General features: G+C 35.8%; 1 protein-coding gene across 4 annotated transcripts in view; it reads right to left on the bottom strand.

Moving 5' to 3' along the window:
* Window positions 1–14,944, bottom strand: part of SLC22A15 (solute carrier family 22 member 15) — a 90,810-nt gene that overhangs the window by 68,576 nt on the left and 7,290 nt on the right. For all 4 annotated transcript variants that reach the window (XR_012481393.1, XR_012481394.1, XM_074263163.1 and 1 more), the window contains exon 2: window positions 4,871–5,083. Coding sequence is in view for 2 of the 4 variants with exons in the window: in XM_074263163.1 (XP_074119264.1) it covers window positions 4,871–5,083 (213 nt within the window). In the remaining 2 variants the exon portion in view is untranslated. The remainder of the gene's footprint in view (window positions 1–4,870; window positions 5,084–14,944) is intronic.

Genomic DNA, 14,944 nt, shown 5'->3' with positions numbered 1-14,944 from the left:
CATGCTTTCATGGACACTATGTTCCAGCCAAATTGACTCACTTGCCGTTCTCTGAACTCAGAATTCCTTTCTCCAATCTCACAGGCTAGAACACCTACGTTGAAAAGCACGAGCTCCTTCTTATTGGAAGCTTCTAATCCCTCTCTTTAATTTCCCTTGTATATATTTCTTTGTTTGCTTGTCTATATATATATATATATATATATATATATATATATACACATATATATATGCTTCTTAAAGGCAGGGATTTTCTTTCATTTCTGTACTTTTATTGCTATCATCAAAATCCAGTATACTCTATCCATAATGGGCACTGAATTACATTGAAATGAATTGAATTTATAAGATTGGAGAAATAATATCTGTACTCTTAACCTCCCAAAGTCGAAAGGAAAACTATGGAAACCAGTAAAGACCCATAGAAAAGGGATAGATTATTTTTCACTTAGACATTAGAGAAAGTCAAAGGCACCCAGAGGTGTTCATTGAGGGTCTCTGATTACAGAATGGGAGAATGGAAAGAACAAACATGTTTGAAACCCAGATCTGCAGTACAGTGAAAACATCTCCATCTGTGACATCATAGGATCTGAGTTCAAATCTGACCCCTGACATCTGAAACTGTGCAAACTTGAACAATTCACCTACATTGTCTTTGCTTTGATGTTCTCATCCATAAAATCAGGCAATTGCACTAGGCAATCTCTGAGCTCTAGACCTCTGTGACTTTGGACAAGTCACTTCTCTAAACTTCAGTTTTCTCATTTACACAATAAGGCTATTCCAGCTCTAAAGCGTATAAACCCTGGACTTAATTGCTCAATGTTGCAGGTTCTAAGACTATAAATTAATAAGCCATTTGCCATCTATCTAATTCACAAAAAAAGGAAGGATGAAGGAAGAGAGGGAGGGGATGGGAAAAGGGAAATGAAAAAAGAGAAGGGGGGCAGCTAGATGGCGCAATGGATAGAGCACCAGCCTTGAATTCAGGACCAGTTCAAATATGGTCTCAGACACTTAACACTTACTAGCTGTGTGATCCTGGGCAAGTCACTTAACCCCAGTCTCAGAAAATAAATAAATAAAGGCTCTCTCTGAAAAAAAAAGAAAAGAAAAGAAAAGAAAAAAGAGAGGGAAGAAGGAGGAGAAGAAAGGGGGAGGGAAAAAAGAATGGAGGGAAGAAGGAAGAAAGGAAAAAGGAATGAAGAAAAGAAAGGAAAGAAGAAAAGAAGAAATGAAAAAAGAACAAAAGCAAAGAAGGATGGATGAAAGGAAGGAAGGGAGAAAGAAAAGAAAAGAAAGAAGGAAGGAAGGGAGAAAGAAAAGAGGAAAAGAAGGAAGGAAAGAAGAAATTCTAAACAAGTCTTCTAACTTCTGGAACAATTCTTTGTACATAATGCTGCACTTTAAGTTATCAAACTTATTTGGTCTTCCCAACAAACTTGTGAATTATTACTCCATTTTATAAATGAGGAAACTAAGACTGAGAGGTTAATTACCCAGATTCACATAGTTAGTGAGTGTCTAAGTCAGGAGGATTTGAACTCAAAGTTTCTTGACTCCAAATCTAATCCTCTGTCCACTATGGCAGCTACCTGCTATCACAGGATGGTGAATTACAGACATCTCCTGAGGAGTATCATTTAGACACCTCACCTGGGGGTGATGGTGTGGGTTCTAGCCTATGGCATTTCTATAAGACCTGACCAAGATAGAATGGCACAAAATTCAGTCCGGTGATGTATGGTAGGTATGGTGATAAAGGATTACCTCTGGTAATTTCAGAGGGTTTTGGTCCCAAAGCAATGAAAATGACTGGGGTTTTGGTTTTTATGGTTTTGGCTATTAAATTAAACTACAGAAGGGGAGAAAATCCTTAAATCCTTAAAATACTAAAAGAATGTACAGAATGATAACAGTGAAATTAGGATCACCAGAAAGTGGTATATAGTTTCATTTATGGACAATCCCAACTTTATTGATATTTAGCCTCTCAATACACATCAAAGTGATTTTTTTAAAAAAAAAAGCAAATTAACCTTCCTGGTTCTTTAGCTCATCCTAACATTTGAAATGAGCAGAAATCTAGAAAACTAGTTTATAAGCCTGTTGGATTTCAGATGACAGTTAGGACAATGGAGCGCTAGACCACCCATCTTTTCTAAAAGACCAGAGTGTTGGAAAAGCCCGGTGAGAGATGTTTATTTAGTACAAGTCTTAAAAGGAGAAAGAGAATTCCTTCTAGGGCATTACATGTGGACAGCCTGATTGTAAAGAACAGGATGGATACCCAGATGTTGTTATCCATTTAATATTTCAGCCTCCTGCCTTATGGCCCTGGAAGTATTGTTTTTAAAATAACTGGTGAAATCCCAAATTGGTGCCACATTCAACAAATGCACAACCCAGTCAGAATTTATTTAACTCTTCAGGATGCTAAGCTACATGACTAGTAGCTTCTCACAAACAACTCTGGGTTATTCCCTGCTGACATTTTCTCACTAGTGTATTGGATACTGGCTCTGTTGCAGAAACAGAAAAATTCAGAATATCTTGGCTGAATTGTGGCTCCTTCACCCTATACTGTACTTCCTGTAAGGATATCTGAAACCGACTCACTATGGGAGGATCTTGCTAAAAGAGAAAATTGGGCAATCGGGGGCCTTCTGTGTTGAGGGAGTCGTTGGACAGGGTATTTCAGGAACAGTTTCATGGTGATTAACTAACTTGCTCCATCTCTGTGTAGTTGTCATTCTGAATTACCACTTAATGGGTGAAGTGTGCAGGCTATTACAATCAGTAACACAGGCATAAGGAAGCAAGGCATTAAAAAAAATGAGCTTCCAAAGCAATTATTGCAGTGGATTTTTCAAATAGTTTTTATACTCTCTCTTTTGACCCTGGGGTATGGCTTAGGGAAAATATATTAATCTCAAGATAATAATCAGTCCATTTCAGTTCCACATTATCCACAATGATATTAAAGAATCCAACCTTACTCTTTTTTGGTTGCAAACATTAATTAAGCATGATAATTGTGTGTCTCATCGATGCTTGGTACTTTCTGAATGAGTCATAGCTCAGGGAATAATTTGAATACAGCAGACAGCAATTTGCTACATAAATTCACCCCAATGGCTATTAGAAGCTCATTTCAGAATAGTCAAGCCTGCCAGTTTATAGTCTCTCCAGCATACAGTATCAAGTTAATCACATCTGCATCCCTTTTTCCTTTGCTCCTTCCTAAAACATTCCTTAAGAAAAATGCGTTCAAGGTCTGACATAGACATAGCGTGAAGAAGGGTAGTTTTGAGTTTCTGATTACTGGTTTTCATTACTTTCAAGAGTTGTTCAATCGTGTCTGACGTCATGACCCCATTTGGGGTTTTCTTGGCAAACATATTAGAGTGATTTGATATTTCCTTTTACAGCTTATTTTACAAATGAGGAAACGGAGGCAAACAGAGTTAAGCGATTTGCCTAGGGTCACACAGCTAGTAAGTGTCTGAAGCCAAATATGAATTCAGGAAGAAGAATCTTCCTAACTCTAGGTCCAGGACTCTAGCTGCCACTTTCTTAAATAGGACCCACTTAAATCCAAAAACCTTCTGAAGAGTCTACAGTGACACCCATTCCTTGGGGCTTCATGGTAGTCTGACCACTGTTCCTCTGTACTTTCTATTGCCATTCAAACAATCGAATCATTTCTAATACCGCAAACACTGCCTATGTGGCAAATGTTCTACCATCAGTATGCTGGTTAAATCCTCCTCCCAGGCTACACGCCAAGCTGGAAGGCCATATCCCTTATAATAGGTATGTTAGGGGATTGAGCTGAGCAGCTCTGTGGGACCACAGCTATAGTTGATAAGGAATTGAGGCTGAAAAAATTGTGTTCTATTTCTAATTTGAGACAGGTTAACACAAATCAGGAAAACCTGAGTTCAAATTCTGTTTCAGATGCTTACTAACTGTATTCTCCTTGGCAAGTCACTTAACCTTGTTTGTCTCAATCCTATCTGTAAAGTGAAAATAATAACAGCACCTGCCTCCCTTGGTTCTCTGGAGGATCAAAATATATTTATAAAGCAATTTGCAAATCTTAAAGTGGTACATAAATGCCAGTTGTTATGATAAATATATGCAAGAAAAATAGTTGTCATAGCAATATGTGGAGTAAATTGTTACATATGAAAAGTATATCCAAGGAGACAAAAACAAATTAAAAATAAAGAATCTGTCAGGCCGTATGGCAACTTCAGTATTTTTTCATGTCAACTTCTTCTACAGGATTTCTGTATTTCCTTTTATTTATTTATTTTTCTTCAGTCAATAAATGTTTCTTGACCTCCTTATTCTGCATATAGTGACAAAATAAACAATGTAAGGTTTCCAGTATCCACCGTCAAGGAGCTTCTAATCTTGTTAAAGGGCTGGCAAACTACAATTCAGCTTTTGTCTGTTTGCCCTTTTCTTAATAGTGAGGAGATCAAAGAACAAGTTTTTAGATAGTATTTTCCCATTCCTCATTGAATTGGGCCAGTTTATAGAAGGCCATGCTGCTATTGGTATTTTTTGACTATTATTGATGATGATTAGGATGATTATTATTTTGACTATTGTTGATGATGATTAGGATGATTATTATTTTGACTATTATTGATGATGATTAGGATGATTATTATTTTGACTATTATTGATGATGATTAGGATGATTATTATTTTGACTATTATTGATGATGATTAGGATGATCTTTTGAGGTATCCCTAAATCAGGCAAATAACAAACAGTAGCCGACTATGGACAAAGAAGCCAATTTATTAAAGTGACCCAACAACTTTATTTCTTCCTCATTTCCTCATTTACCTCTGAAGCAATGGAGGTGAAGGTGCCGCTGAAATGGACGTGCTTGTGCATCTCGCTTCCATTGGCTGTCAGGAACCATTCCCCAAAGGCTTGGTCTTCGGTCCTTGACTGGTTGCTATGGCTCTGATTAGGCAAAAGCTCTGCCAGGTCCCAGTGGTAGGAAGGAGTTGCTCCGACCAGTGCAATAAGGATCGCTTCCGTGGCAACATAAAGCTAGCAATACAGATGCACAAAATTAAAACATTCCACGGAAAATTGCCATCCACCTTAAAAATCTCACTCTCACAAATTTACACTCTTCCACTGGATGCATTTTTCTGGTCACTGCAGTTAATGATGCTGTATAATTATACCAACACCATTACCACCTTGTGGATCTTGCATTTTATAGTTTTTTCAAAGGGTTTCAAGGAAATACTGCTTTATTTGAGCTTCCTAGAAGGCCAGGAAAGTGAAAAAGATGGGTGTGATACCAGCTATCACTTTAGAAGTCTGAACTTGCAAAATTATCACTTCCCTTTTTTAATAAGTCTTTATTTTTCAAAATATATACAAAGATAGTTTTCAACATTCACTCTCCTCTAGACAGTAGGTAATCCAATATAGATTAAACATGTTTCTAAACATATGTTCACATTTCCAAGGTTGTTACTTCTTTTTAGATACTTTGCCCAAAATCAAGACACTCCAAATTTAAATCAAATGCCACTAGGTGGACACTTTCAATTGGGCTTCAGTCTCAAAGTTCAAACAATTATGTTTCTTGTATGAATGGTTAAGTCTCAAAGAGTACTTTCCTGTTCATCTTAAAAAAATAAAACCCCCTATAACTTTGTTAAATAGAACTAAATATAACACTTATTAGATTTCTCCATTATCATATTTAAATAAACTGTGTAATATTTACAGTAAGATTTCAGAAACTCAAATACCTAAGTAAATGTTTAACTTTTAACTGTTCGTTATGAATTACTGCTTAATGTATTCCTTGTTTCCCTCTTATCTCAGAAAGAGTTAATTTACCTTAGATCTTTCCTGAATTCTCTCAGTCTTGCTAGAGCTTATCCTCAATTCCAACATCCTTATGTCAGTTTTGCCAAATTCCACCCCTACTTTTTTCTGCTGCCAATTTCTTTTTCATTATAGCAGGAAGATCCTATTTCTTCTTTATCAAGGGAGAAAGTCTTGTAATTTTCTGTTTTCTATCCATTCTTGACAAGTTGGTCCCATCATTCCTCATCACAAACAACATAGTCCAACTGCCTGGGGCTTCTAACAGAAATTTAACACTGTTCTCCATCTCCCAATTTTGTTTTATTGTCCCTCATACCTGAGATGCCAACCTTACTGCCTTTGCTTCAAATTTCTGGTTACCTTCAAGACAAGCAGGATGGCATAGAGCTGGCTTCGGAGGCAGGAAAAAGCAGGCTCAAATATTACCTAACTTATGCTGACTCTCAGCAAGTCACTTGATTTCTTAGTATCTATCTTAGACAACCTTCTAGGACAGAAATGGCAGTGAAAATGCTGACCTGAATCAAGGGAGAGTTTCTTTGTTGAGGAGCTAATTAAACTAATGAACTTATAAGTATATTTTTCTTTCCCTATCTTTCCTATGCAATGGAGCACTTATTTGGTACAGTAGGCAAAACACTGGGCCTAGAGTTGGAAATATCTGAGTGTAACTTCGCCTCTCATGCTTACTAGCTATGTGTCTCTGGGCAAGTTGCTTAATCTGTCTGCCTCAGTTTCTTCAACTGTAAAAGGGGGGTATTAATAGCACCTACCTTTGCAGAATTGTGAGGATCAAATGGGATAATAATTGTAAAGCATTTAGCACAGTACTTGGCATATAATATGCAGTCTATAATTGTCTATTCCCTTTTCCTTCCTTCCTTTTAAGACTCAAGGCAATTCTACCTTCTACATGAAAATTTTGCTCATCATCCTATCTCTTAGTACATCCCCCTCCAAAATTTGCCTTGTATATATTGTGCATATATCTACATATGTATATTTATCTCCCTCTTTATAAGGAAGTTCCCTGAAGAAAGAGACAGCTCGGGTCTTGTCTTTGTATCCCTAACAATAATAATAATAACCATAATAGATGACATTTATATAGAACTTACTTTGTGCCAGGTACTGTGCTAAGTTCTTTACAATTATCATACTATATGATCCTTAAAAGGATTCTGAGATGTAAGTGCTATTATTATTCCCATTTACAGATGAGAGATAAGAGGCAGACAGAAGTTAAAGTGACTTGACCAGGATCACGCAGCTGTTGTCTTAAACTGAAGTTGAATTCAAGTCTTCCCTACTCTAGATCCAATACGCTTGTCTTCTGTGCCACCTAAGCTTTCCTAACACAGTACTTGGCACACCAGGTGTGCTTTAGCATTAATAAATGCTTGTTGATGGATTTTCCTCCCTGTGGGCTGTAGAGAAGGAAACTACCAAGCAGCAATTGTGAATACACAGTGTTCACCTTACTCCTATCAAAAAGTGTTCCGATCAAAACAGGGTGTGTTGCTGCTACTGCCTTACTAAGAAATGCCTTTAAATAATTTCTCTGGAAGTATACATCCAATTATTCCTGCCATCAATGGTTTTATCAGAGGGTTCTCAGCACACATAGACTTGGACTGTAAGGAACCTTCCCTATTGGGAATGGAGCCATGTTTTTAATCACAAAACTTATCTTTTTCAAACATTTTTCAATGGCACAATTGAATATTTTGAGACACAGTAGAACCAACACATTAAAAAGCATTTATAAAGCATTTACTACATGGCCAAGACCCCGTGCAGACCTGAGAATATAAATATAAGCAGAAAGATAGTCCCTGTCCTCAAGGAGCTTACATTCTATTGGTAGAAGACAAAACACAAAAGAATGATGGAAACACCCACATGCACATGGTAGAGAAATATTGGAGAACCAGAGGTGAAACCTGGAGAAGAATGATGACAGGGCAGAACTGGGCATCCTTCTTCAAATGGAAAGGGACCAGTTAATCAGAGGACAAGTAATAGGAAAAGAATATAATTTATTTGTTTATTTTATTTATTTTTAACCCTATTTTTATTTCTTTTTTTAATATAAAGCTTTCTATTTTCAAAATGGGTAGTTTTCAACATTCACCCTTGCAAAATCTTATGTTCCAAAATTTTTCCCTCTCTTCCCCTCACACTCTCCCTTAGATAGCAAGTAATTCAGCATATATTAAACATGTGCAAAAGAACATTATTTATTAAGCACCTACTATGTGATAGGCTTGCTAAAGACTTATTGGAGGAAGAGGCTACAGAAAAAGAGGGTATTTTTCATTGTGAGAATTCCAGAGGTGTAGTGAATTTTCAGGGAGAAGAGGTTTCTGAGACATGGTAGAGAAAAGAAGAAGAACTGAGTGTACAGTCTAGAGGAGAATTAATTTGGAGTCAAAAAATATGGTATCTCTGGTACTACTGCAATGGGCTACCATAATAAGTACACCTTCTTCTCCTTGATCCTCAGTTATCTCTTGTTTAAAATGGGAGGTGGGGGGGATACATGATTTTTGAGGTCTTTGACACCTAAAAATCCTGTGATGCTATGGAAATTTTAAAACAGTGACTGTATTCTATCATGGACTCCTTTGGGTATCTACAAAACACTCCAACTCTTAACTCCAGCATTTTTTCTGGCTGTCCTCCATTCTTTTCTTTGCTCTGACTACAATCCTCCTTGGCTACCTTTTGAATTCTAATGAAAATCCCATTTTCTATAGGAAGCTCCAAATCTTCTTAATTCCAGTATCTTCCCTCTTTTAATTATTTGCTATTTATCCTAAATATAATTCATTTCGAATATACTGTTTGCATATTATCTCCCCCAGTAATTGTAAACTTTTTGAGGGTAGGGTATTTCTCACCACTTTTTGAAAGTCCAGTACTTAGCATAGTACCTGCCATACGGTAAATACTTAATAATATTAATTATCAATAATGATTAATATTCATTGATTGATGAAACCTTTTAACTTTTTCAGAATATATATTTTTAAATAATTGAAGGAAATTTAAATTTCAATTAGAGGTTAGTGGAAATATATATATATATATATATATATATATATATATATATATATATATATATATATATATATATTTTTTTTTTTTTTTTTTTTTTTTTTTCCTCATCCAAGGTCACAGACCTCCTGAAATCTATCTAGGGAAACCAAGTTAAGAATCCTTGCTTTACAAAGAATTATAATGAGATTTCTGCACTGTAAATATTATCCCAGTTTAAGTGATGAGAAGAGAGGTACAGAAAAGTGATGCCAGTAGCAGGGTCAGGATTAAAAAATGAGGCTTCAGGACCCCTGCTCTAAATACTTTCCACAAAGCAGGCATATAAGCTATATTTAGTTTAGTTTATTTTTAAGCTTAACCAGTACACATGAACTATTAAGCTAATAATACCAAATTCTGGACAATGTTTGAGTTCACTTGGCTCTAAGAAAAGACATTTTTTTTCATGAAACAGATAAAATGAAAATTCATGTAGCTTGTACAATATAACTTTTTGATCAGATGGCCCCCTTGATAAGATCTGAGCACATCTGAAATTTACCATGTGTTCTGCTATCTGAAGAATAAAAAGTCTATTTTATGGGGCAATGATCCAACTGTTAAGTGAATTTTTTTTTTAAGGCAAAGGAAGAGTTGTTTGTCATGTAAAGAGAATGAAACTGGACTGGAAAAAAGTCATGATGTTATAAATAGCATAACATAAGGCTAATGTAAGAAGTATTTTCATATTTAGCAGTAAATTTAAAAGAATGAAAAGCTTATATAGGTCAGTCTATGGAAGCAATTTATTACAAAGGAAAAAGAAAAGAAAACGGCTTCTCTCCATACTGATTCAGGAATCTATAAAAAGCTACAACATAGGAAGGGGCCATTTCATTGAAATATTCAAGAATTTAAAATTACAAGTACAGCAAGATCACAAATAATCACTCAAAAATATTTGTTAAATATCCACTATGTGTCAATATTGAAGATGCAAAGTTAAAAATTAGACCATGTCTTTCCTCAAAGAGATTACATTATATAATCAGAAATATGTACATATGGAGATAGACACAAAATCAGGATGTACAAAATAAATGCAATGTGACTTTTGGCAGGGAGATGCTGGAGGAATCAGGAAAGACTTCGTGGAGAAAGTGGCTTGAGATTAGCTTTGAAGAAAACTAAGGATTTTATTTGTTTATTTGTTTTCAAGGCATTTGAGGTTAAGTGACTTGCCCAGGGTGACACAGGTAGGAAATGTTAAGTGTCTAAGGCCATATTTGAACTGCTATCCTTCTGACTCCAGAGCCAGTACTCTATTCATTGTACCATATAGCTGGCTCCAAATCATGGATTTTAGAAGACAAGATGGGACAGGAATGCACTCTAGACAAGAGGAAAAATATGTTGTTGCAAATGCAAAGAGACAGGAGATATGCTGTAGTGTGTGGCAAAAAGCAAGGCTAGTTTGATTGAGTTCAATAATATATAAAGGGGAAGAACCAACATTCATAAGACTAGAAATCTAAGTTGGAGCCCAAAGTAAAGGGTTTTAAATGCAAAAGATTTTAGATTGTAAGCTCCTTGGGGGAAGGGACTATCTTTTTATTAATTGAATAGTAGCACAATACTTGGAATGTAGTAGGTAGTTAATAAATGCTTATTGGATTGGACTGAAAATGTTCAGCAGCAGAATTAATATTTGCTCCTATTGGTAACAGGAAGCTACTAGAGTTGACTGAACAGGGAGAATGACATGGTTCTGTCTGTGCTTTAGGATATTACTCTGGCAGTTGTACGTAGGATGTGTGCAGTTAGAGAGGGAATTTGAGGAAGGGACACCAATTAAAAGGTTATTTCGATAGTCAAGGCAAGATGTATTAAAAGATGGACCTAAGCAAGCCAGCAGTTCTATGAATGGAGAAAAAGATCTGAGAGAATAATCTATGTATAGAAACAGAACTGATAGGAATTAGTGACTGACTGGGAATGAGGAGCAGCAAAGTGAGCAAGAATGAAGAGATGAATATGGCTCTGAGGTCATGAACCTGGTGACTGGAAGGAGAGTGGTATGTTTGACAGCAATAGGAAAGTTCAGAAGTAAAGACAATAGGGGAAAAGCTAATGAACTCTGTTGTTGAGTTTGAAATGTCCAAAGGCATCTAGCAATATGGGAGTAGTGGAACAGAGAGAGGGAGGGGGAAAAGGGAGGGAGGGGGGAAAGAGGGAGAGAGAGATGGGAGAGAGAAAGGGAGGGAGAGAGAAAAGGAAGGATACAGAGAAAGGGGGGGAAGGAGGGGGAGGGAGACAGAAAGAGGAGAAAGGAGAAAGGGGGCAAAGAGAGGGAGTGAGAGAGGGAAAGTAGGAGATAGGGGAAGACAGAGGGACAGAGAGGGAGAAAGGGGGAGAGAGAAAGACAGAGATAGAGACAGAGAAAGAGCCGGACAGTCAAAGGCAGACAGAGACAGAGAGATAGAGACAGAGACAGAGGGAAAGAGAGAGAGGGAGGGGGAAAGAAGGGGAAAGACAGAGGGGCAAAGAGGTGGAGAGAGAGAAAGATAGAGAGATAGAGACAGAGAAACAGAGAAAGATATGTACACTTGAGAAACAGAGGAAGAGAGAGATAGAAAGCCCAAAAGAGTTGGACTAGATGGTCTCTGAGGTCCTTTTGAGCTGCAAAACCACAATTCCACGTTCCTTTAAAGGAGACAGGAAGGTTTGAATCCCAAAAAAGGGTATTTAAGGGGTTCCCTCTTTCAAATTCAGTTCAATTGATTAAGAGCCCTCACAAACACTGAAGATAGTAAGAAAAAGAAAAGTTAGTCTTTGTTGTCACGGAACTTACAGTCTGACTTCATGTGCCCAGGAAATGAATTACTTACTAGTTACCCATTTTCTCTGTAATGCTAACTAGATAGGGAAAAGGTTATTTGTCCTTGTGACACAGAAAAAGGCTAATGGGAATATCTCAAAGCCCCACACACTTAAGTCTTAATTTGCTGTTCTCTACCTCAAGTTACATTTATAGATTTAGTGAAGTTTAGGTATCTCCATTCTTTCCAAACTACAGAAGCAGAGGGAAGTCCTGTGAGGGTAAGGGATAGAAAAGAGAGAAGAAAAGTTCCAAACCTGTGAATACTATGGGGATCCATTAAGACTTCAATGATTGACTTTAATATTATAGACTTAAAGTGAACAAAGGGACTTAAGGAGCCATGTAGTCCAGTTCCCTAATTTTATAGATGATGAAACTAGAGCCTTTGGGTTTAAAATAATGTATAACTTCAGAAACCCCGTGGATAGAAAGACCTGTGAGCACATACTATATGGATGGTGCTGTCTTTCCTTTCTTATTTTTGAATTTGTTTGGGTAATTCACATACAATTATCTAATTCTTTTTTTTTTTTTTTAGTTCAGAAGAGAGGAGAAATTATTAAGTCTAGCTCCTTCATTTTCTCAGTGATTAAGCTGAAGTACAAAGTGATGAAGTGACTTGATGGGAGTCCTGTAGCTATTAAGGCAGAGCCACGAATCAACAAAAAAAAAAAAAAAAAAAAAAAAAAAAGATTTTAAACTGTCAGTCTAGTAATTTTCTTTATAACATTAGGCTTTCTCTTCTAGCAACTATTGTTAATCATAGTGTTTTAAAATACCAGACCATATCCCCATCTCACCTCTCTTAACCATTCGTATGTTTTGCCCAGGCTGCCATTTTGCCAACATTAGGGAGATTCCAGTATCAGAAAGTTACTATTTTAAATAAAAAAATACTTTAAGAAATTAAAGGCAACACTGGGAAGTGGGAAGAGAGAAGAGAGCAGAATTTAGAGTCAGGAGTTTCTATCTTTAGCCCTCAATGTTTCAATACCCTAGACCACACTCTATGATTATAATGATATCTTACAGAACAGGTTCTGATCTGCATTGCCAAAGGGAGTTTCTCCTCATGCCAATATAATAACAAATCTGGTTGGTTCAGGAAAAAAATAAATAAAGCATATTGCTACTATCAGGACATCTAGGTTACTTTTATATATACATTAAAAATATTCTGCGGGGAGGCAACTAGGTGGTCCAGTAGATAGAGCACCAGCCCTGAAGTCAGGAGGACCTGAGTTCAAATTTGGTCTTAGATACTTAACACTTCTTAGTTGTGTGACCCCAATTGCCTCAGCAAAATATATATATGTATGTATGGTGTGCAAAAATGTTATGGTACATGAATGTAATGGAATATTATTGTTCTATAAAAAACAATCAGCAAAATGATTTCAGAAAGGCCTGGAAAGGCTTACATGAACCAATGCTAAGTGAAGCGAATGGAATCAAGAAAACATTGTACACAGCAACAAGATTATATGATGTGATAGACTTAGCTCTTTTCAACAATGGAGTGATTCAAGCCAATTCTGATAGACTTGTGAGGGAAAGAGCCATCTATATCCAGGAGGACTGAATGTGAATCACAATATAATATTTTCACCTTTGTTGTTTGCTTGTTTTTTTCTCACTTTTTCCCCTTTTGACCTGATTTTTCTTATGCAGCATAACTGTGGAAATATGTTTAGGATAATTGCACATATTTAACCTACATTGAATCACTTGCTGTACAGAGGAGGAGGAAAAGAGAGAGGGAGGGAAAAAAATTTGGAGCATAAGGTTTTGTAAGTGTGAATATTAAAAACTATCTTTGCATATATTTTGAAAAATAAAAAGTTATCATTTATTAAAAGTTAAAACTTAAAAATTTCATATGGGAAAATTTTATATCAGATTTTCAGATAAAGTTTAAATATCTAAGCTACATTATATAGACAGCTAGCAAATATACAATATTAAAGCCAGTGTCCACAGTAGATAAGTGAACAGCTATGAATAAAATCAGTTCTTGAAAGAACTGCAAACTATTGATGACTCTATGAAAGAATCCTCCAGATCATTAATTATAGAAGAAATGAAAATCAAAACTACCCTAGGTTTTCCCTAACATCCAGAAGATTGTTAAAGATAACAAAGAATGGGAATAATCAATATTGGAAAGGTTATCGAAAGACAGGTATACTATCGTATTGTTGGTGGAGCTATGAATTACTATGGCATTCTGGAAAGCAATTTGTAATTATATAAATAAAATAACTAAAATTTTCATGCTCTTGGACCTGAATAATCCTAAGAATCTACCTAAGGAGTATGCTGATAAAAAGAATAGCTCTATGTACACTAAAACATTTATAGTAGACCTTTTATGATAGCAAAGGGATCCTCATTGATTGAAGAAAGACGAAATAAACTGTGGTACTTGAGTGGAATAAAATTGTACCATGTTACAAGAAACAAAGAATATGACGAATTCAGAAAAGCAATGGAGAAATTTACTGATTAACTAATGTAAAATGAAGTAAAGAAAATCAAGAAAACATAACTATAACAATGTAACTGAAAATAACCATCATGAGACAATGGAAGCATAGTACTGTTTACTTAATAAATGCTTGTTCCTTAAAAATTAATGTTTCAAAATTACAAAAAATAATAAAAATGAGATACTTTCCCTAATTCCTTTGCATAGATATGTGTACATGGAGGAAGAGGGGGGATCCTATGGATATGGAATGTTATATACATTATCACATTTTCTTCAGGGTTTTAATATTTGTTGAGTTCTTTGGGATAGAAGAGGGAGAGAGATATAGGGAGACATTGTAACAAATAAAAACAAAATACATAAATAAAAACATTTTTTAAAAGTGTCTTTACTCTTTACTTGTTCTAACTGCCACTTACACTTGGTTAAAAGAATACCCATTACTACTGATCATAACCCCAGTCTTCAGATACACCTAAAGATTTCATGCAAAACAACACATATCATGAAAATTAAATAAAAAGTAATAGAATACAAGAGGCAAGCTTTTTTAAAACTTAAAAACACCACCAAAAGATAAGACAATATTCATGCACATTACTATTCTCTTTTTCTAAACTTGGTGAAATATATTATCCAGCATTTT

The sequence above is a fragment of the Sminthopsis crassicaudata genome, chromosome 4 (assembly GCF_048593235.1).
Source record: "Sminthopsis crassicaudata isolate SCR6 chromosome 4, ASM4859323v1, whole genome shotgun sequence".
NCBI classification, from domain to species: domain Eukaryota; kingdom Metazoa; phylum Chordata; class Mammalia; order Dasyuromorphia; family Dasyuridae; genus Sminthopsis; species Sminthopsis crassicaudata.
This window is presented reverse-complemented; position numbering and strand designations above follow the sequence as displayed.